Source organism: Alligator mississippiensis, chromosome 3, assembly GCF_030867095.1.
Source record: "Alligator mississippiensis isolate rAllMis1 chromosome 3, rAllMis1, whole genome shotgun sequence".
In the NCBI taxonomy this organism is placed as follows: domain Eukaryota; kingdom Metazoa; phylum Chordata; order Crocodylia; family Alligatoridae; genus Alligator; species Alligator mississippiensis.
In genome coordinates, this window is record NC_081826.1 from 3245469 (window position 1) to 3271126 (window position 25658).

At 49.3% G+C, this 25658-nt stretch overlaps 1 protein-coding gene across 2 annotated transcripts; it reads left to right on the top strand.

Annotated features, from left to right (window-relative positions):
- Positions 1-4990: 4990 nt before the first annotated feature.
- On the top strand, positions 4991-14362 carry LOC102566580 (ly6/PLAUR domain-containing protein 2). 2 transcript variants are annotated; one of them, XM_019481830.2, is made up of 4 exons: positions 4991-5305; positions 12254-12373; positions 13579-13860; positions 14132-14362. In XM_019481830.2, the coding sequence occupies exons 1-3, from the start codon at positions 5215-5217 to the stop codon at positions 13821-13823; spliced, it is 456 nt and encodes a 151-aa protein (XP_019337375.1). In that variant the 5' UTR covers positions 4991-5214; the 3' UTR covers positions 13824-13860; positions 14132-14362. The 2 variants fall into 2 exon arrangements, with proteins under 2 accessions (XP_019337375.1, XP_006278767.1); XM_006278705.4 differs by having other exon boundaries at positions 4992-5305; positions 13579-14362.
- The last annotated feature ends 11296 nt before the right edge of the window (positions 14363-25658 follow it).

Consider the following 25658-nt stretch of genomic DNA (forward strand, 5'->3'; position numbering starts at 1 on the left):
CTACATGAGACACTTACTGCGCATTAGCTTAATAGTGCTGCGCAGCAGCGCGGTGGTTAAAAACCATGCTCATAGCCTACTGTGCAGGTTATTAGGCTGATGTGCAGTAAGCATCACAAAATAACTGCACAGTAACTCAAGCTACTGTGCATTGGGTTAGTACTTCACTAAGCAAGTAGTAAACTAAATGCACAGTAACTAAGGCACATTAATGAACGTGTAGACGCGTCCACTGATTCCAAAACGGGGTGCGCTTCACCTTTGAGGACTTTGGATTCTCATTTAGATCTGAACCAAAGCCCTGATTTAGCAAAGTGTTTTAGCCCATGCTTGACTTTAAGCATAGAGAAGCAGGGCTGAAAAGGACCTCCAGAAGTCACATTTAGTCCATCCCCTGCCGGAGGCAGGCTCATCCCTATTCAAACCATCCCATACAAGCCATCATTTAAACTCTACATAAGGCTACTGTCAACAGGTATGTAGCCTAACGTGTACAATGCCCTGAGTGACCTTATAAGACTTTCAAAACTTAATTAGTTCAAGGCCACCAGTAGTTTAAGGGAAGGAAAATAAGCATGCAACCTCAGCCATGGGAGAGCTATTCTAGCGTTCATAGCTAGGGGTATGGCAGGGATGGCAGGGGACTGGAGTGGATGACTCTGTCTCCCTGGTAAGGCAGCACTCAGAAATGAAAGCAGCATCTCAGACGCAGCTGGATGCAAAATCCATACAAAGGAAGGTTATTTGTGCAGCGAGGGTGCTGCAATTATAGACACAGCTCAAAACTGCTTTGGACTTCCATTGCCATCTGCCATTGCAAGTCCCCATCAACCTGGCTGCTCGTGAGTCTCCCTAAAATAGCAGTTATAGGAGACAGGTACCGGCTCTGTAAGGATCGCTGATACTTGTCTCCATTGCAAAGAAAGGTGAATCACGGTGCTTGCCATCCCATGAGAGGAGAGCGAGGGTGGGTGATACCGTATACCAGCTTAATTCCTCTCTTGCAAACCTCTCTTTTTGCTGACAAACACACTGGCACCTTAGAAAATTAAGTCATGTTCCAATCTGGGTTTTATATCACACACATGGCTGTGGTCTCCGAGTGCCATTGGCTGACTCAAGCCTGGCATAGGCAGAATATTTTTGAGGTGACTTTGCAGGGATAGGAAAACTCATTCAGCAAAGAGCTTGGTTTGTGTAGCCAAGCAAAATAAGGGCTGAGAGGGGTTGTGACTGCTCCCTATCCCTATATATGACGGTAAATGCCTAGAAGTGCCAGGAGTTATTTAAGATAAAGGAATCCGGGTTCGGTTCTTGGCCCCGTGGTGCTCAACATCTTTATCAATGATATAGAGGAGGGTGGGGAAAGCATGCTGGCCAAGTTTACAGATGATACTAAGTTATGGGGAAAAGTGGTCATGCTAAGGGATCAGCTGCAGATCCAAGTGGACCTGGATAAGGTAAAGGTGGGTGGGGCAGAACCGGGTGCAGCTCAGTAAGGATAAATGCACAGTGCTTCATTTGGGGAGAAGGGACCAGCAACATGCATGTAGGTTAGGAGGAGATGTCCTGGCCAGCATGATGGCTGAAAGGGACCTTGGGGTTACGGTTGATCATGAGCTGCCAGTGCAATGCTGCAGTCAATGAGCTGATAGCATACCGGGTGCATTAGCTGATGCATTGCAAGCAAGGCTAAGGAAGTGATACTTCCTCTCTACTCGGCGTTGGTGAGACCCAGCTGGAGTCCTGTGGCCAGCTCTGGGCACCACACCTCGAAACAGGCATGAAAGGGTCCAGAGAAGGGCCACGAGAAGGATCAAGAGCCTGGAGGACAAACCTAAGGGATCTGGGACTGTTCAGCCTGAGGAAGAGAAAACTGAGGGGGGACTTGGTGGCCATCTATAAGTATGTAAAGGGTGAATATCAGGAGCTGGGAGAAAAACTGTTTGCTAGGGCACCCCAGGGGAGGACAAGGAGCAATGGCCATAAACTGTTAGAGGATGGTTTCAGGTTGGATGAAAGGAAGAACGTCTTCACGGTAAGAAGTGGGTGGATGGCCTGGTTCAGGATCTGATCTGTGCCAAGATCCAGACCAGATAACCTTTGAAGTCCTTTCCAATCCTATGCTCTAGTAGGAGAAAAAAGAAATAGATTAATAAACTTTAAAACTTTTTAACCTGCACTTTTGGCTTTATGCACGGCTTCAGCATGAGGCAGCTGGGGTTTTGAAACAGCCCATGGTAGAGTTGTGTCATCTGTCAAATTTGGCCTTGCGATCAGACTATACCAGGGTCCAGGGGAGGCCAAGACGAGCGATGATTGTGCTCTACAAATCCTTCTGTAGGTTAAACACAGCGTGGGGAAGAGTGTGATTTAAGGAACAGGATAATGCTGGCATGAGAACGAACGGGTATGAAGTGGCCAGAAATAAAGTTAGGGTGGAGTTGTCTAATCCATTATATGCAAGAGGGCTGGGGACACACTCCCAGCAGGAGAAGTGGGAGCAAATACCTGCAGACTTTTAAGATGCAGCTTGATCAGCATGGGAAAGGGACCTGAAGTCATGGCTACCTGTGATATCAGGGGACTGGATCCAATAAAGCAGAAGGTGCCTTCCTATCCTGTGCCCTTGGGTAGCTTGTGGTATAAGAAGCAATTTGATGTGCAAAAAGCAGTGATGTTTTAGTAATGTGAGGTCTCATTTATGCTTTTGCTTTTACCTCTCCCTGTCACCAGTCATCTGTTGGATTAAGCAACCGGGAATCATAACATCTGGTCCCCAAAGCTTTGTGTCCACATGGGGCTGCCCAGTGCTTTGCCCATTTGAAGCACTTGCATGTGCTTTAAGGACTAAAATCAGGGTGAATTCTCAACCAGATCTGCTGGTGCAAGAGAGGGATTGCATGGGGGAGATGGCTACCGCTTCCAGGCTCTGTAGTTTGGCCTGTCCCAAGACCTGGACTAGGCTAGATGAGCCCAGGACCCGGCTCAGGTTTGGGCATCAATGGGTGTAGAAGTTGCTTCCATCTGCTGCAGCAATGGCAAGTAGGGCAAGAAGCAGGCTTCGTAGGTAATTACTTAGCCCACTGACATTTCCATCATGGACCCAGATATATCCCAACAGCGTGATCGAACACTTTCAGGACTGAAAAGGGCCCTCGGTGACTGCATTCCCAACCCCCTTTCACTGCAGGCGCGGAGGATAATTAGCAAAACCATGCAAGAACAGGAATGAGCCCTTAAATAAGCAAATAGGCAGATGAGAAACCTTCCTTCTCATACGGCTTACACAATACACCTGATTTAGCTGGTCTGTAACGGTGCACACGTCTACTGGGTTTCTACACATTGAGAATGTGTCATGAACATTGTTCTGCGCCAAAGGCTATTTGCATTAGATCACCTTTCAGATGTACCAGTGCATCGGCTCGTCTAGCACATATTGTTCCGGGCCATTTAATACCAGGGGCTATTTGAATCACACGCTTTGTCCTGCTCCTGCCTAACAACAAACTAAACACAATCAGATATGCTCACCTTCGTAGTAAGTACATCTAGTTCTCCGCCTGATAGGTGGGGAGCAGGAATACTGCACACCAAGGACACAGGGGTGGGCCTTTCATGAGATAATACTTTGGGGATACAGGAAATTATCAGTGATTTTGTTCATAAGCATAGTTGTAAGCAATTATTTCTTCTTTTGTTCATAAGCAGCAAAGGGGCAATGTCAAAATACGGAAGTCTGGTGCATGAGCAATGAGATTTTATAGAAACTCGTTAAAAAAGGCCTGCAGAAGTATTGCTGGCTTGTAGCTCATAGTATACCCGCCTCAGCTGAAGTGCTGGGAACCTGAATGAGGCTTTATTAATTTAATCACAGTTGACGATCTGTGGGCTTATAACACTTGTCATGATCCTGTTAGTAGTCTTGTGCATGAACCCTGATTTCTAACTTGAAGAATACGCTGAAGAAATAGTGATTTCGTATCATTTGAAATGAAGAAAGCAAACTGGTGGCAGCAAAGTCCCAGGAACAAATGCTGCCTCTGGGTCTTGGTGGTTTTTTTCCCCATTAGTAACACGGTTATTCTTGATGCCAGATTTATGCATGTCTATACGGTGGGTAAGGGTGTTTGAACATCAGCCAGGTTGAGACTATGTGAGCGGAGATCGGTGGTCCTCGACCGAGAGGACGGCCGTCAAGGAATCATAAATGAGCTGGCATCACCTATGGTTTACAGGCAATAAAAACTAAAATCAACACTTCTCACTGGACATAATTTCAACATCCGCTTCCCATGGAGAGTCAAGACAGGTGGCTTTTGCAAGCCTGTCACATATCAGCAATTGCTGATGACCTGTGACCCTGGGGGACACGAAGGTCAGCACTGAATAAAGGTATCTTTGTGTGGCATGAAGAGCCAACCTCTTTCCCTACTCCATACTGTGGAAATAAGTACCACAACAAAAAGTTTAATTTCTTCCACAATACGAAAGGGGATTTGGGTGGGGGGACCTGAGGTTTTAAAGCATCTCACTCCAGTCTCTGAAGCCATAGGGACAACGGTTGCACCCCCAGCTCCTGAACTAGGAGTCAGACCTATGGTTAGCAATAGGTGCGAGACCGTAGGTGCCGTTCTAATTAGCACAGCGTCTCTGCGGCCAGGGCTCCAAACTCAACCCCTAACCCTGGAGGTGCAATTTAGCTGCAAACATGAATTGCTTTCTGGTTTAACCTGATCTCTAGTCTTTGCCGGGCAAGAACAGGGAAGGGAAACCCCATGCGACTTAACCTCCTGCTGCCCACGGCTACAACAGCTCTGCTTCTCTTTGTAGGAGGCCGCTCAAATGTCACTAAATCACCAAAGCAAAGCAGCAATGTCCACAAAGTTTAGAGGAATTCAGACACACCTAGGATTATGTGAGCTCTGCTTTGTGTGCAGGGGTGTTCGAGGGTGACACCTTGTCAAGAAGAATATGCCTGAAACAGGCTCTGCTATTGTCTGCTACTAAAAGCCGCATTTTCGTCTCCAAAAACCATGAAAAGAAATGTCGCGTAAAACAAGAGGTGGGGCTGGGTACTTAGTGCATGTTATGCCTTTATCACTTAAACGGACTTGTTTTTCCGGTAGAATTAGGTCTCTGGGGTGGAAGAATACTTGTGGAGACCAGCAATTGGCACATCCCTAGGAGGCGTGACAATTAAAGCCACCGATGAGGGACTCTGGGAGCCGAGTGGCCGACCTGCACAAGATGAAGATGCTCCTGGCTGCTCTGCTGCTGGCCGTCGTCTACGTGGAGCTGGGTAAGACTTTGCTCTCTGCATCCAGCCCTTGCAAGGTGTGGAGGGCGAAGGGGGCAATGCACAGAGCATCAGTTAAATTGCAGCCAGGGGAATTTGGGTTGGATATTTAGGTGGTTAATTAATGCAACAGGCTGCCCAGAGAAGCTGTGGATTCTCCATCCTTGGAAAAGCTGAAGAGCAGGTTAGAGGCTTGGCTGGGCTGGTTTAGACTGGGACGATCCTGTCTTGGTTGGACCCCCCCCCGACAACTTTGCCAGCCTGACTTTTGTAAGATATGTTCTTATTTCTGTGGGAGCAGGTAGCAAACCTCACACTCCCATTGGCTTTAACTGGAGAAAGACCAGCTTTTTGGACAGAAGGGAGGTGGGGAGGGAAGTTGCTCTGTCTCACCAGCCAGATGTTTGGGCACATGATGCAGTTTTGGGGCTGGGACCCCTAGCTCAGAGCCCATCCTTTACTTGGTGGGAACAGAAGCAAGGGGATGACATCTGCATCGCACTAAGTCTCTCCCCCCGGTATTTGCTTTACTGTCTAATTTTGTTAATCCTATCGGTTTGGCCTCCCACTTGCAGTCTGAACCTTTATCTGCTGTTTTGGGGATCATCTCTCTGCCTCTCTTCATACCCAGATGTCTCTCTCCTCCTGAATGCACGGTATTTTGGCAGCCTGCCGTCCATTTTTCATTTTAGAGCATGGCAATTATTGCAAGCTTTGACAGCTGGGGTGAGACAGGTCATCTCAGGGCTTCCCCTGTCGATCTAAGTGATAGCTATTTTGGGGGATACCCTGGACCTGATCCTATCTGGCTCCCATTCAGGTCAAACTCCCTCCTTTGAAGACTGCCTACCCTTTACTGCCATTTCTCCTCGGCTCAAGGTAAAACCCAGATCACCCCGGTGCAGAAAGCCTAGGTTTCCTCATTCCTGCAACAGCAAGAAACATTTTTTTCTGAGATGAGCTGTCATACAGGAGCTGGGAGCTCAGTAGATGTGAGACCCCTGAGCTGCATCTCCCTCGGGTGCTGGCTGCTAGCAACCCACAAGCAGCCGGGTGCAGCGTATGTCCCGGAGCTGCTTTCTGGTGCTGAGAAAACCAGATGTTTGCGGCGGGATGAGCGAGACAGCCCTGAGCTATTGGGTCACAAGCATGTTATGGCCCAGATCCCGGCCGTTGAGAGCAAGGTGAAGCCTTGTGCGGGAATTGCTTCCTGGCAGGTGACTGCTGTGCAGCTGTGGGGGACACGTAACGATGGCCAGATGTTGACAGGCAATCCCCATGACCCTCCAACCCCCGTCCTTATCCACCACTCAATCCCTTGCCTTGCACATTTAGGAAGACAGGTTTCTCCTAAAATTTAGGAATTTGGCAGGCTCGGGGGTTTGCTTTTCTTCTCCTTTCCCTATCAAGGACATGGAGCTTCTCCAGGTTGTCCCCAGGTAGGATGCCTCTAATGGGGACCCTCTGCCTTTCCCTCTCTGGGGTCCTATTAGCTCTTTTTAACTCGTGCTATTGAAACCCTGGTTTTTTACCCAGTCCATGTCGCTTCACTGCGTCCAGCAGTGCGAGCACGCATGTGCATCCCAATCTGCATCGTCCCCACACCACCATTTCTATTCCTCCTTCCCGTGTCTGGCTCTGCATTTTCAGTTGTCCCTCCTCCGGACATCCCATCTTCACCTGCTTTGGTTGTGAGACCCCATCCGCTTGCACTTTCCAAGCTCCTTTGTGCATCTCCCCTGTGCATGGAGCAGCTGAGGGAGGCGGCCCCCAGCCGTAGTCTCTATTTTGCACATGCAAACAGACACCCCAAGAGCTCAACCGGGATTGGGGTTGGATTTAAAAAACCAAGGCTGCCGGGATGCAGGTGGCTAGGCCATGTGGATGGGAAGTTGCAGAGGGAGACTCAGGGGGGATGTTTCAGGTGGGGACATTGGATGTGAGGACCCTTGATGTCCCCTTCCCACCCTTGGATTTTGATGCAGATCCAGGGAGTTTTGGCTAAGACTCGTCTTTCTCAGCCTTTCACGAAGAGTGCTTCTTTGTTTGGAGTCTGTCCCATCCTCTCTGATAATGGACACGCTGTCTTTGAACTGGACCTTGGGTGCAGTTTATACAAGACAGAAATAATAAATATGAACGTATGCTAAAGATAAGGTGGCCTCTCAGTGTTTATGCAGCGCCGGGGACAATGAGTCCCTTATTTACAGGGCTGGCTACAATACAAAGCAATAGTCATACACCTTAGGGCAATGAACTGGTGCTTCCTTTTTCTTCCCCCCCGCCTTTTATACAGTGTACAGCTCGGGGCACTTCAAATGCATGGAGGAGGACATTCAGATAGCACCAGTAGTTAGTAAGAGGCAGGAATGAAAGACTTGCAAGGGAAAATCCTGCTTCCAGCTTGATGGCTATGCTCAGCTCTGTGCTTTCTGGCTTGGGAGGTTGCCTATAAAAGCACCTGTACTCACAACCTGCATTAGATACGATGCCTCCAAAAGTATTCAGATATCAGAACTGCCCCAGTGCTTCCTTGTACACCACCCCATTTCTCTGTCCGTCTGCAGGTAGGAGCAGGCACGGCTTTGCTCAGGGACTGTGAAATGGGGAATAAAACTATCTATCTTTCATGTGAGCTGGTGAAAAATAGGATGACCCTGTAGCTGGGGGAACGGCCCCCTGCAAGAACTGATGCATTGCAGGGACTCCCAGGAGGTCTGTCCCCTTGCACGGCAAGCACCCAGTCCTATTTCATTGCTCCAAGGCGTGCGATTCTTGCTGAAAGATTGAGCCATATCTATGCGAAGGGGGGCTGGCCCCATCAGCGCGGATACCAGATTTTGAGAGTTCACTAATGAAGTTTTCCTCTAATACACTTGTCTAATACACTGTGAGCAGCTCAGAAAAGTCATTTCCACCCCTGCAGGGAATGGAGCATATGTCTAATGACATATTCCAGATGCTTTAATTCATCTCTTTCAATAGAAAACCCTTATTGCTTCAATGAAATTTTCATTGCATTTATTTTCATTGCAATTTTCTCTGCATTTAGTTTCATACCATTTCATTATACTTTTAACCAGAGCCTCTTTCTAATGAAAAGCCATTAAAAAAAAATAATAACACGGACTCCAAGATCAGATGGAGACATTTGGGATCATTTAGCCTGGCCTAGGATTTTTTCCCTCCTGAGGAAATATCCAACCCTCTGAGTTTTCCACCAAGGCGTGTCTCTCGGAAGAAAGTTTTCTCTCGTCTTGAAGCAAGAGCCGGCCGAGCCCCTTTCCTGGGAGGCTGCTCCTATGTACGGTCACAAGCTGAATCTTATTTCATACCTGAATTTGTCGAACTTTTACTTCCAGCCAGTCAATCTTGTTATGCCTGTGTCCGGAAGAAATGCCCCTAGCTATTAGATAGCTTCTCCATGCATAAGCACCTGGGTAGTTATGTTAATAACCGTTATTGAGCTTAGTCAGCCCTATTTTGATCAAGTTTGTGAATCCTAATAAGATTAATTAAAGCACCTGGTCCACACCCTAATTGTCCCAGACACTAAAATCTCTTAACCCATCCCCTTAGCGAAGGAGAAGCCCAGCGAGACGGAAATCAAGGAAGTTGACAGAGCAGCGACCCAAAGGCTAGGCTCAGAGCTTTGAAAAATCACATGATCCAATATTTTTTGCAAAAAAAGAAAGAACGAAGGGAAGAAAAAAGCAAGGCAGAGCAACTATCCACCCATTAAAAAAAACAGAGAGAACAAGAGAGCATCTGGGTCTGCTGTTATCAGGGAGCTGATTGGGTTTAGTAATTAAAGTTGGAGTCTTATACGTGAGGCTTCTTCACACATGAAAGACTGTTTCTTGGAGGAAACCAAAGGTCCTTCAAGGTTGATATTTCAATCTCATACGGGGTAGAAAGCAGATGCTTCGGTGGTACACTGGGTATGGTCAGGTTTTTTCCACTCCCTGTTCCTCTTTGATTGCAGCACTCAGAGGTTCAGGAAGTTTAATTTCTGCATGCAGTGTTAAAATCTCTTTTAGATGCTTAGAAAGTGCAGCAGGGTGGGGGGTTTGCTAGGGCATAACTAACCAGAGCTCCTCCCAAACAGCAAAGTGGCACCTTGGAGACTAACCAGTTCAGAGATGCACGCGCTCTCATGGGCAATAACTTACTTTGCCATGGATTTTTCTCCCAAATGGGAAGACTAAGTTATGATTTAACATTTATGTTGCATTTTAAAGGTTTGATTCTTTTTAATTGACTCATTTAGTTATTTTATTTTACATGAATGCAATATCCTAGTGCAGCTCTCCATCTCTATAATAGGAACTTATACAGCTATGCTATCACTGGTAAATGCTGACAAGATGTTCAGCAAAGGGAAAAAGAACAACCTAAAACCAGCCCTTGCTGTGCACAGATGCAAAGGGCCGATTCTCATTGATGACTAAAGCCTCCTCCCATCTCTGCTAATATAAAATGGTGTAAAAGGACCCTGGTAGGAAACCGCATCAGGCCTTTGGAGCCGATTACCCCCTTAAATGATCCCTGCATTAGTGAGCTCAATGTAGCTGATCTAAGCATCTAAAAGACATTTAAATGCTGCATACATGTGATGTTTGGGTGTACAAGATGGGTTTAAGGAGCTCAAGACTGGCTGCTAGCAAAGGTTTCCCTAATACAGGGGCCTGGCCCAATGGTCTGACCTGTCCTGTGTGCTGAAAAATGGAAAGAAACAGATGCTATAAATTGCAGATCCAAAGGAGAGGATTTAATCTAGCAAGTCTCAGCTGGTAAGAGATGGCTGGATCATCGAGAGGACTTGTGCTTGGGCCATTGCAATGCACAACTCTTATCACCCTGGTGCCTGCTGGAAGCCTCAGCCCTGGGCCAGGTGTCCTTCCTCCTGCTACCAGGCACAGGAAGAGTTGGATTTGGAAATAGCAGCCTGGATGAAGGGGGGGAGGGAAGCTTTATCCGTCCAGCTTTGAAAATGGAGCCCTGATCCTCCCTGTGACTGGAGGTTGTTAAGTGAATTCAACCGGAATTCATTAGTGACTTCGGATCAACCAAAGTTTCACTTTTTGGGGACAACTTTACCTATTGACTGCCCTGTTTTAATCGCTTGGTTGGTGTTGAGTGCTCAGGTCACAACTGTCAAAAACCCCATAGAGAAGCCAAGTGCATCCCTCTACCACGAAACATCTTTCCTGCCTATGCAGGGGGTCGGACTTGATGATCTATTGAGGTCCCTTCCGACCCTAACAACTATGAATCTATGAATCCAGCAGTTTACAGATGTGGGCTGCAGTGTGAAGGACAGAGACTCCCGGCCATAGTGTGGTTTCTGGTCTGGTCCTTTGCAGGGACTCTCCAAACTGTATGACTGCTCCCCTAGCCCAGCCTAGTCCTCTCCAGAGGGTGTGGAGGGCGAGGACTCCATGATTGCTCTATTGGGGTCCGCCCCTGTGATGTGGGGGTCCCTACCGTCCTCTCAGCAGGCCTCTGAACCCAGGCCAGTGATGGGTGTTGCCACCCCACCTGCTCTGCTCTGCTCACATAATGAAATATTACATAGATTGGAGCCTTGGTTCTACTTCTGGCTCTTCTGGCTTTACTCACCTTGGGTGACTCACTGAACCCATCTGTAAAATGGGCAGAAACATGTTTCACCTGTAATTGTATCCTAATTTGCCCTCTACACTGGACACTCAGTGCTTCTTTCTTTTTTTTAGCACCTAATGACTAATTAATGGCTCATACAAATCAAAGCAGCCCCATATTAGCATGGTGAATTGGCCCCTGAGATTGGAAAGACTGGATGCATATGCATATACAAGTCTGCCAGCCCGGGGCTGCTCCCCCCTGGCTCAGCCTGCTGTGGAGGGGCTGGCTGAGGCACCGAAGCACTCATGTGCCCCAGCCAGTGTCTACATGTGTGCTGCTGCGCAGTAAGTTAGTTTACTCCAGGCTAATAGGGGCACATGTGTAGATGCATGGTGTTTACTGGGGTGTAGGTTGTAGCCGTGTTGGTCTAAGGACATAGGCAGGCAAGGCTCCTTGGGTAAATCCAATACCTTTTATTAGACCCACTAAAATAGCTGGAAAAATTCATCTTAGCAAGCTTTCAGGCACAAGCGCCTTTCATCAGGCAGACATTTACTGCACTGCCAATTGGTCTACTGTGCATCAGGATGTCTTGGGTTTGGGCGCTGAGCAGTTTGTTAGCTGTGAGGCCATGTCAAGATGTTAAATGTCCTCTCTGACATAGCGTGATGTACATGTTACAAGTGCACCACACTACGGGCACTTTCAGATGTGAACATCTGCATGTTCAAACTCATGCTCTAAGTGCCCTCCCTCTGGGCATCTTAAAGTTGCATCACGTCAGGCAAAAGCTAACTTGGGGCTATGCCACCTAGCTCATGTTATGGTAACTTTAGTCTGCTCCATAGAAATGAAATGAGCAATTTGCAGTCCTCCAGCATCCCAGGATGCAGTGTTTCCAGCAACCCCAACCCCCCTGTCAAACAGGGATAAAGTCCAGGTGCCTTGATTCCTAGCTACACCCATGTTTGCCAGCCCTGTAGTGGCAAGTCAGAGCCATGCACGAAAGATGTGGTATTAATTAACCCTGAACGCGTGATTGCTCACTTTTACACTGCTTCTTTTGCACAGATTTAGTACGATCGAAGCGTAGCATGTAATTTTGCCTACACAATCGGGCAGGAGTGGTGTGTTGGGGGAGGGAGTTTACAAGCAGTGCCTATATGGTGGGGGAAGGCATTGATGCAGACTAGGCATGCAGGGGCTGCCATGTGCTCCTGCGTCACATCCTCTAAAGAAATCTCTATAAGCAGCAGAGGTTTCTCTAAGAGGGGTGTGTGGAGGGGCAGACACCGCACCTGTGGACTCATGTCTGGACAACACCACCTTTGTTCCTCTTTGCAGCTCAGTCCTTGACATGCTACACGTGCCACGAGCCAATCACCACATCCGAGTGCACGATGATCAGGAACTGCTCCAGCAATGAAACCATGTGCAAGACCACCCTGTACTCCAGGGAGGATGGTATGGACGTGCTTCCCACCAGGAGGGCCCTCTGCTCGCATCTAGGGGAGGGAGGAAGGGAAAGTCCATCGGAAGAATGGTTGGGTAACAGGGCACTGCTGGGACTGGGCTTTGTAAATCTGGGGTGATGGATCTGCTGGCTTGACCCACCTAGGGTGACTCACTGAACCTCTCTGTAAAATGGGCACAAACACACTTCACTTGCAATTGTAACCTAATTTGGCACCCCCAGGGGAAAAATCATTATTGGGGCTGGCAGCTTTGGCCAACAGAGCATAGGTGAGGCAGGGACCTGTCACCGGTGACCAGACAGTGTTGTAACAGCAAGCCCTTCAGGAGCCCAGCCAGCAGCCCCCAGCTGTTTCAGGCTGAATAAGTGGTGCTTGGTTTGGACATTTCCCCAAAGCCTGTTGTAAAGCCCTGGGAGGTGCAATATTCCCAAGTGCCCTAGGCTGGCCTGTCTTCCTGCCCACAGCTGGAGCTGGGTGTCTTGTTAGGGACAGATAGGCCCAGAGTTGAGTTGAGTGATATTGCAAATCCTGCCCCAACCTCTAGCTCTTGGTCACAGAGGCTCCATCCATACTGTATTATACAGCACTCAAGCCCCCCCTTTCCCCTTGCCTCTCCTCATATGCTGAGCAAATGGCCTGCAGCTGCTTTTTGGTGCACACCTGGGGCTATTCTAGGATGCTTAGGGCATGCATGGAGCAGGAGGGAGAGACTTGTTTCCACCACGGTGTCCCCATGAGTTGTCCAATGCAGCCTAGATGTGCCCATAGCAAATTTCCTTTTGACTTAACTGAGTTAGCATCCCCTCTTGGGATGCGGCCTTCCCCCTGCACCTGTCAGCAGATGCTCTTCGCTGAGCAAGGAGATGTTTCCTCTGAGGAGAGCAGAAACAGCATGGTTAGACAGTCCTAGCTGCGATGGGGTCAGTGGTGGGATGTGGGATCAGCCGGCACGGCATTCACAGAGCTAGAAAGGGGCATGCTGGACCTCATGCTCTGATGCAGCCAGAGAGAGCCCTCCCACTCGTTACCCTACATCAGTATACTTGGGACATCCTCTGCCAGTAAGGGGTATGATGGGTTGGAAAAACGGTCCCGTTGCTAAGTGGTCCTGCAATACAAAGCTTGCCAGTGCTCTCTGGAAGCCCCCGCAGACCCTCATAACCCCTTTTCTCTCTCTTGCTTTGTCTGCTACAGTTTACCCCTACCTGGGTGACTCGACCGTCACCAAGATGTGCGCCCCGCGGTGCGTCCCATCCGACGTGGACGGCATCGGCATTACGCGCCCCGTCACCTGCTGCAACACTGACCTGTGCAATAGCGATGGGGCGGCCAGCCTGCAGGCCAGCTCCGTGGTGGTGGGGCTGACCACCACTGCCCTGTGCATGCTGCTCAGGACTGGACTGAGCTGGAGCCCGGTGGGGGAAGAGCTTTGGCCCTGATGAGCTCCACGTGGCTTAGGTGGATTCACAAGAGGAGGTATTTAGCCACTTCTGGGTAGACACTCCCGGCCCTTCTGGAAGACACAAACTCCTTGCACCCATTGCCACCGAAATGTGGGACCTCCCTCATTGCAAATCTGTGTGTCGCCAGCTGCCAACTCCTTGCACATTTGTCCTGGGATTTCTCAGCTGGGTTTTCCTTCCCCATGATTTACTTCCTAAATATTTAAGTGCATGACCATCGTGACCCCCATTTCTAGCCCCTTCCCTGATGTACAGTGTTGCTGAAGCAAGCTCTCTTTCTGCAGAGCAAGCCCTTTGCATCCTAACTCTTACGCCGCCTCGTTACACCAGCTCCATTTCAGTCTTCATGAGTCAGGAGGCAGGATTCTGGACTTGACCTGCCAATGATCTGATCCCCGGCTGCTAAAATCTTCTGTCCTCGTGTGCCCCTGTTCCCAGAGGAGTGCTATAGTATCTGCCATGCATGAACTACCTAAGCACCAACACTCATTAAAATTCAGTTATTTTCTGATTAATCTACTAGCAGATTTTTTTGTTAAACGCATGTGCCGTCTAGCAGCACATCCATGGTCCTTTGCAAGATCAGGGCCGGGCTGCTAGATTACAAGACCGCTGCACCACCTAGCACCATGAGAGACGTGTCAACGGCTGGAGATGCAGGGGGCATGGGCAGATTAGGAGTAGAGCATTTGGCAAGCAGCTAAGACCCTTGCCCAGCATTTACTTGCAGCAATGCTCAATGGTTAGTGCTAGAAAGCTGTTGCCTTGCAGTCACTGCATCCTTCATTGTTTCCAATGGGAAGAGAGGCCCAGAGCACCAAACTGACACTTCCTCATTTATTTACTGATTTATAAAGGCCATAATCAATTAGCAAGAGCCAGTCTAGGTTACTGATTCTGGGTTTGCTGCAGTGATGCAGCCATCAGACTACAGCAAACTCAGGAGATACAATCCTAGGCCCTATTAATACTCCACAAGTCTTCAGCAAATAGCTCCCTAGGACTCAGGTAACTTCCACTTGATTATTTTAAAGCAGAAATACAAAATGCCAAGATACCAGATGCACAAATCATCATTACTGGGATCCGTCTGGCAGCCATAAAAGCCATAATAAAAAAGTGGAAAACACCAATCAACCCGGATCAAAAAAAAAATCCCCGGTTAGACATGTCTGTGAAGAGCAGCTTTTAAAACCAAAGGTTGGACAGAGTTTAGCAAAGTCTCCCTGAGCATCAGTGGGATTTTTAATCACAGGGCAGCACATAAAAGACCTCCACCTTTCTTACAGATGCATGAATTAAAACAGAGATTTGATTCTACCTAACAGAAAATAACTTATAAACATTGCATTAGCCGACAACATGCACATACGGATTCACTCCTCTCGTCGTTATATTCAAGTTTCTCCCCTCCAAAAAAAGGGGAGCTGATTTCTTCAGATGTTTTCCCCCCACCTAGAAAAGTGCGATCAAACAGCCCTACAGTGCCTGCAGCTTTTTCCTCCAAAAAGGACTGAATAAAGCCCAAAATGGAGAAGGAAAAGCCCAGTGGCGCTGTTACGTTTATTTGGACCATGTCCTGGCATTGCCCTTCCCTTCTGCAAGAGCTGACACCCCGGCCGGCTCCCCTGAACTGTCAGCATTGACGTGGGTCCTCTGAACGGTGCAGAGAAGCTGTGCCCCTGCCCTCTCTTGCCCCGGCAGAGCAGGTATCAGCCCTCTGCCAGGGGCAGGTGCAGCCAGCCCTGCTCCCCAGAAAACCAACGGTGCCCGCGGCGGTGGAGAGCCTCACGCCAGCCTTCCCCATGATCTCAGTGACACCCCCAAATCCCCATCCCTCCACCCCAGCACACCCCTGCCTTCGCTCGACTGTGCACAGACCCCCTAGCCCACCAGCTTCCTAGTGCAGCAGGGAGCTTGCACGTCCCCAAAGCCCAAGCCTACCCGTGGGGACTTGTTTCAGCATTTTGCTTTATTTCAGGGCTTCAGTTTGGACGCTTCTGTGTTTGTTTTATAATCCTCCAGGACCCTGCCTGTCTGTCTCAAGGAAACTCATCCTGCTCCCTGCATCCTTCCTCTTCCTCGCCAAAGCTACTTCTATCCTTTTGCTTCCTCTGAACAGGGCTGGTACTCTGAGACCTCATATAGTGCCTTGGCAGCACTTTAATTCCCACCACCCCCGTCAGGCTGACGTGATGCATATGCAGTGCCAAGCCCCTGAGCTTGCATCTCTGCAGGGATGAATTTCCTCCAGTACAAAATGGACAGCAGTGGGGGAGGCTTCCCGTTCCCTTCCAGCAATATGCCTCTTCTTTTTTGTCTCTGGAGGCGGAGTGAACACACCATGCCTACAAGCCTTTCTGCCATGCATTGCTTCTGTACTGCATGAGCTCAAGGATGCACATCATGCAAAGGCTCCATTTCTAGCATAACTTTCATGCCAGCTTGTTCCTCCCAGGGCACGATGACCACCAATAAACAGGGCAGGGAGGAGAAGCTGGGGGCAAGAATGCATTTCCAGTGAGGGCTGGCTGTGGAGACAAAGCAGAGTAGAGATAATGGGGGGAAGGCAGGAAGGAGCTGCAGCAGTGAAGGTGTCGGGCAGCAATGGGAATTGCATTGCAAAATGATTTGCAAATGAAAACTCCGGTGTAAATGGCAGCTCTTTGCATGTGTGTGCGCACTGGCACGCTGAGCTTTCACGTTTCACCCAAGAGCCCTCGAAACACTTGCTACAGCAGTAAAACCTATTCCCCACATCCACAACTCCCCCCTCTGCCTGAACCCCTATCCCAAGCTGCCTCCTACAAATAACAGTGCTCGAAGGTGCAATTCTGTACAGCTCCATCCTCGGGATGATAATATTTGCTGCTTAGTCACTTCGAGACCTGGTTTTATCTCACGTTGTTTTACTGACATCCATCATTGCTGTATCAGCATCTCCCAAGTGAAGTTAGACACCGTGGCAGAGTGCGCACTTGTGCCCTTGTACATCCCTGTGAGTGTGTGCTACCTACTGAGGGGGGCAACTGGAGCACGTGTGCCTTTGTGTGTGGCACACGGCAGATCAGGGAGGGGACAGGCAGTATACCAGCAGGCAGCAGAAAGCAGAGCAACAAAGCACAGGGGGAGCAAAGGACATGGAGCAGAAAGCAGAGCAGCAGATTGGACAGAGGAAGGGGATCAGAGTGGCATTTGGAGAGGGCACGGGGCTAATTTGTGGCACACCTGCCAAAAATGGTTGTCCCCCACTGAACTACAGTATTCAGCAATGTGGGGTTGGGGGGACACTGCTCCTGCCCCTGGGGCGTTATCACCTCCTGTCTAGACTTCCCCATGCTGCAGGTCCCAGGGAGATTCATGACTTGGGAAGAGCGAGGAATAGCAGCAGAGCTTGTTCCAGTCCTGGGGAGCGTGGCGACTGCTCATAGATGTCAGATGTCATAGATGTCAGGTGTCATTCCTTTTCTTTCAGAGAATCATAGGCAATGAGGGTGAGAAGGGACCTCAAGAGGTCACATCTAGTCCACCCCCCACCCCCCCACTCAGAGCAGGACCATTATGTCATGGGAGATTTAGAAAGGACCTCGTGGATATTTCCAGGGATCAATTGAAATGCCAGGGTGCCGGGAGTTAAGTGACAATTCAGGCAGCAGGGTTGCATGAAAGTACGGGTGATGGAGGAGGCTGATGGACAAATCCCATAGGTTGCAGCCTGTGGCTGGCTGAAAGGGCAGGGCACGGATGGCAGAGTTAGGTCTGGCCAGATACTGGAAGTGCTTTGCTTGGGGTAAGATGCCCAACTTTCAAGCTGCAAATGTGGTTAAACTCTTGCCAGGGCTTGAGTCAGGCTGTTGAGAGCTTCCTTGGGCATCTCTGCCTGGCAGAGATATTTGAGGCCCACCTCAGCTTTCATTAATGTGAAATTCATATTGCTTTTTTTTGCAAAGAACGACCTGAGAGCAAGGAGCAAAATACAGACTGGTCCTATAGATGTCTAGACTGGACATAGGTGTAATGTAGGTGCTTAAGTGTCAAAGAGTGTTGCAGGCTGGCCATGATCCACTGGCAACAAAGGGCATTAGGTGCCTGTATCCATTGGGTGCTTCCATTTTGGACAGCAAAGGCCCCAGACACGCACATCTGGGCTTCTGTGTATGTATAGCAGCAGGCCAGTTTGAGTACCTAGAGACCTGACTGCATTGCATTCAACACAAAGGATGTGTCTACACGAGACGCTTAATGCGCAGTAGGCTAATAACACTGCACAGTAGCACGGACAGTGCTAATACGCTACTGCGGAGTATTATTAGGCTGCTGCACAGTAGCGTCACTACAAAGGCATTTGCCAGCGCTACTGTGCAGTAAATCTAGTTACTGTGCATTGAGTGAGTACTTCATTAAGCAAGTACTAAATTAAATGCATGGTAACTACTGCACATTAATGAACGTGTAGACGTGCCCAGAGTGTAGCAGCCACGAGTGCGTTCACTCAAGACATGCTGCTGCCTCTGTATAGACATACTCATAGTGCAGTCTCCCACACTGGACATGGCACTCCAGCTCAGGCCTGTCCCATGCCAAATAGGGAGGTACTATGACCTCCCAGGTCCTGCATAGAAATGCTTCCAGATCAATGCAGCCCAGCAAGGCATTTGCTTAGTTTGCAGCCAAGAAGAATTATAGATTCATAGATTCATAGATGTTAGGGTCGGAAGGGACCTCAATAGATCATCGAGTCCGACCCCTTGCATAAGCAGGAAAGAGTGCTGGGTCTAGATGACCCCAGCTAGATACTCATCTAACCTCCTCTTGAAGACCCCCAGGGTAGGGGAGAGCACCACCTCCCTTGGGAGCCCGTTCCAGACCTTGGCCACTCGAACTGTGAAGAAGTTCTTCCTAACGTCCAGTCTAAATCTGCTTTCTGCCAGCTTGTGGCCATTGTTTCTTGTAACCCCCGGGGGTGCCTTGGTGAATAAAACCTCACCAATTCCCTTCTGTGCCCCCGTGATGAACTTATAGGCAGCCACAAGGTCGCCTCTCAACCTTCTCTTGCGGAGGCTGAAAAGGTCCAGTTTCTCTAGTCTCTCCTCGTAGGGCTTGGTCTGCAGGCCCTTGACCATACGAGTGGCCCTTCTCTGGACCCTCTCCAGGTTATCCGCATCCCTCTTGAAGTGTGGCGCCCAGAATTGCACGCAGTACTCCAACTGCGGTCTGACCAGCGCCCGATAGAGGGGAAGTATCACCTCCTTGGATCTGTTCATCATGCATCTGCTGATGCACGATAAAGTGCCATTGGCTTTTCTGATGGCTTCGTCACACTGCCGGCTCATGTTCACCTTGGAGTCCACTAGGACTCCAAGATCCCTTTCCACCTCTGTGCCACCCAGCAGGTCATTCCCTAGGCTGTAGGTGTGCTGGACATTTTCCCTCCCTAGGTGCAGCACTTTGCATTTCTCCTTGTTGAACTGCATCCTGTTGTTTTCTGCCCACTTGTCCAACCTGTCCAGATCTGCTTGCAGCTGTTCCCTGCCCTCCGGCGTGTCCACTTCTCCCCATAGCTTTGTGTCATCTGCAAACTTGGACAGAGTACATTTGACTCCTTTGTCCAAGTCGCTGATGAAGACATTAAAGAGTATCGGTCCAAGGACCGAGCCCTGCGGGACCCCACTGCCCACACCCTTCCAGGTTGAGACCGACCCATCCACCACGACTCTCTGGGTGCGACCCTCCAGCCAATTCGCCACCCACCGGACTGTGTAGTCATCCACATCACAGCCTCTTAACTTGTTCACCAGTATGGGGTGGGATACCGTATCGAAGGCCTTCCTGAAGTCCAGGTATACGACATCCACCCCTCCTCCTGTGTCCAGGCGTTTCGTAACCTGGTCATAGAAAGAGACTAGGTTGGTCAGGCACGATCTGCCCGCCACAAACCCGTGCTGGTTTCCCCTCAGCATAATTTGCCCTGCCAGGCTCTCACAAATGTGAGCCTTGATAATTTTTTCAAAGACTTTGCCTAGGATGGAGGTGAGACTGACAGGCCTATAGTTGCCCAGGTCCTCCTTCCTCCCCTTTTTGAAAATGGGGACCACATTAGCCCTTTTCCAATCCTCCGGGACTTGGCCCGTGTGCCACGAGCGTTCGAATATTCCCGCCAGTGGCTCTGCAATGACGTCGGCCAGTGCCTTCAGCACCCTCGGATGGAGCCCATCCGGGCCTGCCAACTTAAAGGCATCCAGTTCTTCCAAGTGACTCTGCACCACCTCAGGGTCTACGTATGGACGTCTGGCGCCTTGCTGCTGCCTCTCTACAGCCCCAGTGAGAGACTTGTCGTGCCCCTCGCTTAGGAACACTGAGGCAAAGAACTCGTTGAGGAGTTCAGCCTTGTCACCCCGTCCGTCACCAATTGCTTCTGCCCATTTAGCAGGGGTCCTATTCCTCCCTGGGCCTTCCTTTTACTCCCTATATAGCTGAAAAACAATTCCTTGTTGTCTTTTACTTGGGTTGCCATCCTCAGCTCCATGGTAGCTTTGGCCCGCCTAACTGCCTCCCTACAAGCACGAGCAGAGGAGGTATATTCATCTTTAGTGATCTCACCCTGTTTCCACTTTTTATGTGCTCCCCTTTTGGCCCTTAGGCTGCCCTGGATTTCTCTGGTCAGCCAGGGAAGCCTCCTGGCCCCATGGCTTGAGGCCAGGAGGTTGGGTATTGCCTCAGGAAGGTTTGGCATCTAAGGACAGGTTAGGCATATGTCACAGATGGTCTGGATATGCTCAAAGCTAAGTCATCTTGGGTCCCTTCCAGACCTATTCTTCTACAGTTTTAAGGGCCATTGTGTCGCCCCTCCAGCCAAAATGGCTCACAGCAGTTACTATTTTCACACCGAAGTGCAGCAAAGGTGTCAGGCCCCAGAGATGACAGCCCTGTATTGTTCACAATAAAACAGACTTTGCTCATACAGCTCCAGGCACTACACCAAGGGAAATAATGGTGAATACCCTAGCTCTGCAGTTGGAGAAACTGAGGCATGGTGCTAGATCGAGAACCAGATCCCTGGTGTCCTACCTTCTAGGTCCGTATCCTACGGGCATGTTGCCTCCCTTATATGCTTGCAAAAAGGACAAACCCCATCCTCACAAACACATGCTGAAATTGGGATACAAGAACCCATGTTTTATTTCATAGACTTGCAAGAACAAGGTATATCGAAGTGGATGTACAGGTTTCTAGACAAGTTTATCTAGACGCTTCTGCGTCGGTATTTCTCACTCACTCTCTAAGTAGCATCTCAGCACTTTCTCTCATGGCACCTTCACTAAATGCATGTTAATATTACTTGTGAGGAGCTTCTCCAGCCCCGTCAAGGTTTTTCTCTGAAGCAAAGCACTGCACTTTTCCTGCCATGGATAATTGGTCTCAGGTTGACTTGTCCTTACCCTCCGGCAGCTGATACGAAGAAAGACAGGCAACAGGATGTTCTGAAGAGACGATGACAAATGCCATTTAGAAACCAATATGTCAGGACTGGCTCATTACATTATAAGGTCAGTGGCTGGAAACATCTAAAAATATCACTGCAGTCATAGGTGGAGGTAGGAGGAGTCGAGGGCGCTGGCTTCCTGGAACAAAGCTGAGGCTTGTATCTGTACGGTAGCTGGAAAGTCCAAATCTGTAATTTTGGGGGGGGGGGAAACATTATAATGATGCCATTAAAACAGTTCAGAGAGCCCCAGAAGCATGGTCAGATAGACAGCTAGCAAGCTAGAAGTTTATGTAAGTTCATATACAGCAATGCTTGCGATAGTATTTGAGAAGGCAAGCTTGGAAAAGGTGTTTTCTCTCCTCTGTATGCACATGGATCAATGGTTTGAAGATGCAGCAAAGGAGATTTAGGAGGTACCCCAGGAAAAACTCCTTTATGCATATGGACCAGTGGCTTAAAGATGCAGCAATGGAGATTTAGGTGGGATCCCAGAAAAAAACTCCTTTATGCATATAGACCAATGGCTTGAAGATGCAGCAAACTAGATTTAGGTGGGATCCAGAGAAAAAAAGCTCCTTTATGGATATGGACCAATGGCTTGAAGATGCATCAAACTAGATTTAGGTGGGATCCAGAGAAAAAAAGCTCCTTTATGGATATGGACCAATGGCTTGAAGTTGCAGCAAAGGAGATTGAGGTGGGATCCCAGGAAAAAAAACAACAAAACTTGTTCAGTGTTGAAACAGGGAGGCAATGGAATAAATGCCTAGGAAAGTTGTGGAAACTCCATCATTGGAAGTGTTTGAGAAGAGACTGGACAGACATTGGTTAGGGATGAGCTAGGTGTAGTGATGTCTCTGCCCTCCTATGGATATTTCCCATACTTCTGGGCTTTGCTGGTTGCCACATAGGGTCAGGAGGGATTTTTTCCCCCCTCCTCCGGCTGCTACACGTGTCAAGGTTTTTTCCCCCCTCCTTCTTCAGAGGCTTGGGTGCTGGCTGCAGCCCAGGCTGGGGGTGAAGATGGGCTGTGCCAATGCTCCTGCTGGGCCTTAAACATGGAACTAGAGGGTTTTGCTCCTCTGCTCAGGGTCAAACCCATGCCATAGTTAGGGTCAGCAAGGAATTTTACCCCAGTAAGACTTGTGCACCTGGGGGACATTTTTTCCAGCCCCATCTGTGCAATTCTGGTACTTATGCACAGTTAGTGACTCCATTGCCCGTGCAGGCTGCAGGGCAGGGGTGTAAGCCCATGTGCATACCCTGAGCACGTGCAGCAGGCTGCTCGGACAGAAACACAATGAGATCCCTCTTCTGAACATCGAAACTGGACGGGGTAACAGCTTCCAAAGGGTTGTGCTGAATACCCCAGCATGGGGGACTTTTAAAATCAATCGGTCTCTATCAAAGCTTTGCTCTAATCCATCAGGAGGGCTCACACAAGATGATCGCATGGGTCCTTTCTTGCCTTGTAATTTAGGTTGACCCAGGCTGTCTGTCCTCATCACCGAGGTAAGGGGATGGCAGGCACCCGATCTGCTCAGATTCCCTTTCTGAGCCCATCCTAGTGGTATCTGAAAGCCCAGGTAGGATTCATCCTTGCCAGAGTCATAGAAAATGAAGGGTGAAAGGACTCTTTATAACCAGCTTTTTGTATATGAAGCATCAGGAAACCCCCGCTCAATCCTCTCTTCTTGAGACTCGATAGTCTCAGTTCCTCCTTGCACACCCTGTTTGCTATGCCTTGTTATTCTTTTCATTGCTCTTCTCTGGATTTTTTTCCAGTTCATCCACGTTTTTCCTAATCTAGCCTTATGGAAATGTCTGGTGGTTGCAGAAACAGGCCTTTGTGTTATAGCATGGACTTGTCCCCCCGCGGCTCAGTTTCTCCCTGGACGGGGAAGGCTCGGTGTGGGGATAGAGCAATGCCCCGGTCTTTGTCTCCTCTGCTTCTAGTCCCAGATCTGCCCAAGACTCCTGCGGTGACCCTGGAAAACCTCCTTATCTCTCCATGCGCCCATCCAAGGCTATACAAACAAGGAGGATGACATTGCATAGGGATGCTGTGAAGATGTGTTTGCCAGAAGCCAAGGAAATATGGTGCCAGGGGGGTGTGTAATGAGCTGGGGTGACAGAAATGAAGATGCCACCAACTGAAGTACCGTACAGACACCAGTCTGAATGCACTTGTGCCAGGCCTGAACTGACCAGGCACAGCATGGAGGTGGGGGTCAAGGGCACAGGCAATGCTGGGAGGGGGCTCAGGCCTGCAGCGACCGAGGAGGGGCACTGAAAAATGGAGGTGGACCAAACAAACGCCCTGCATGGAGCATGCAAGCCTTAGTTTAAAGGGGGCTTGCGGTCAGCAGCGAGCCTGCTTCAGTGGCAGGCTGTAATACAAATAACCAAGGGGTTGCAGAGCTCTTGAAGGACACTGATACACTGCAGGGGGTTGCAGGGATGAATGCAGAGGAGAACAGAGGCTGGGAAAAGACATAGTGGTCCTCGGTCCTGGGGTTGTGATCTATCCCTTGGCCCTGGCCCGAGTACTTGGGCAGGATCTGGCCAGCCCATGCTCTGACATCAAAGCATCGCAGACAGGATCAGCACCCAGAGCTCTGGGTATTTCCCGGGTTCCTGGGCATAAATGAACAATCATTGAGTCATAGAAAACGAGGGCTGGAAGGCACCCCAGGAAGACACATCTGGTCCAACCCCCTGCTTAAGGCAGGACCAGCCCCAACTCCATCAACCCAGCCATGGCTTGGTCAAGCTGGGTCTTAAACACCTCCAAGGATGGAGACCCCATCACCTTTCTCGGTACCTTGCTTCTGTGTTTTACTACCCTGCTTGTGAGAGTTTTTCCTCATATCCAACCTCAACTTGCCTTGCTGCAGCTTGAGCCCATTGCTCCTTGTCCTGCCACCTGCCCCCACTGAGACCAGCCCAGCTCCATCCTCTTTGCAGCCCCCCTGCAGGGAGGTGAAGGCTGCTATTCAATCCCCCTCGGTCTTCTCTTCTGCAGACTCAATCAGCCCAGGTCCCTCAGCCTCTCCTCACCAGTCCTGAACCCCAGCCCCACAACCATTTGCATTCCCCTCCCCTGGACTCTCTCCAACATGTCCACATCCTTTCTGTAGTGGGGGCCACAGCTGGACACAGGACTCCAGATGTGGCCTCCCCAGTGCAGAATAGAGGGAAGAATCACTGCCCTCCATCTGCTGGCAATGCTCCTACCAATGCAGCCCAGGATGCCGGTAGCCTTTTTTGCAACTTGAACACACTGCTGGCTCCTGTTCAGCTCCTTGTCCCCTGTCCCCCCAGGTCCTTCTCTGCAGAGCTCTGTCCAGCCCGTCACCCCCAGCCTGCACCGGTGCATGGGATTGCTCCCTCCTCAGTGCAGGACTTTGCACTTGTCCTTGTTGAATGTCACGAGACTATTATTTTTTTTTAGCACAATCATTTCAAAATGCCTGGGGCTTCCCAGCTCCCAAGAAAGAAGCCACCTGTTACCACATCTGCTGGCTTCCCCCAAGCAGAACCGCGGTTACGTCACGTCCCATTGTCCGAGACGGGTTTGTTCTGACTTTCCTTTGAGCTCCAGTTTCTGTTGGCACTGCAAGAGGGAAATGCTTTTGCACTTGCAAGCTTCTCGGCCTTTAATGCTCTGGCCTCAAAAGGTGAGATCTCATGGGAGCGGTCCTCCCCAGAACGCCTGCCCCTACTTCCCTGGCAGTCTCGCCTGGTGCTATGTAGGACGGTGGCAATATGGATTAGTGATGTGTCTGGAGTTACTGTGAAGTCCTTCAGCACCAACACCTCCTACCTAAGTAATGCAAATGCAAAAGTTAGCTTCATTCTCAAAAAAAAAATCCCATGCAAGAACTGGAAAAGAAATATTCTCCGTGCACTAATGGAAAATCAATTCTTCTATTGGAAATAACACTGACATATCCATTTCTACACTCCCAGGTTTGGCAGTCAGTAATAGCTTTCCCCCCCGTATCATAGTACTCTTGGTTGAAAGGAAGTTCTTTCTTTTCTTTTATTTCTTTGGTGGTTGCTGTTTCATGGGATTTCATGGGACTTTGAATTGTTTTACCACGTTCCAAAACCGAACGAGAGCAAGCACACTTTGAACTCCCCCCACCAAACAGGATATTTTGTTCAGACAATATTTTGTGCTGGTTTTGCCTGTTTGTAAAATATTAGCAAAATGCAAGTGAAAGCCATTGCATTTGTTAGATGGCTTGGAGCTGAAAATATAAATGTGATTTTTAATAGTGGAAATGCCCAAATGAAATATGTGGACATGGTTGACCCCA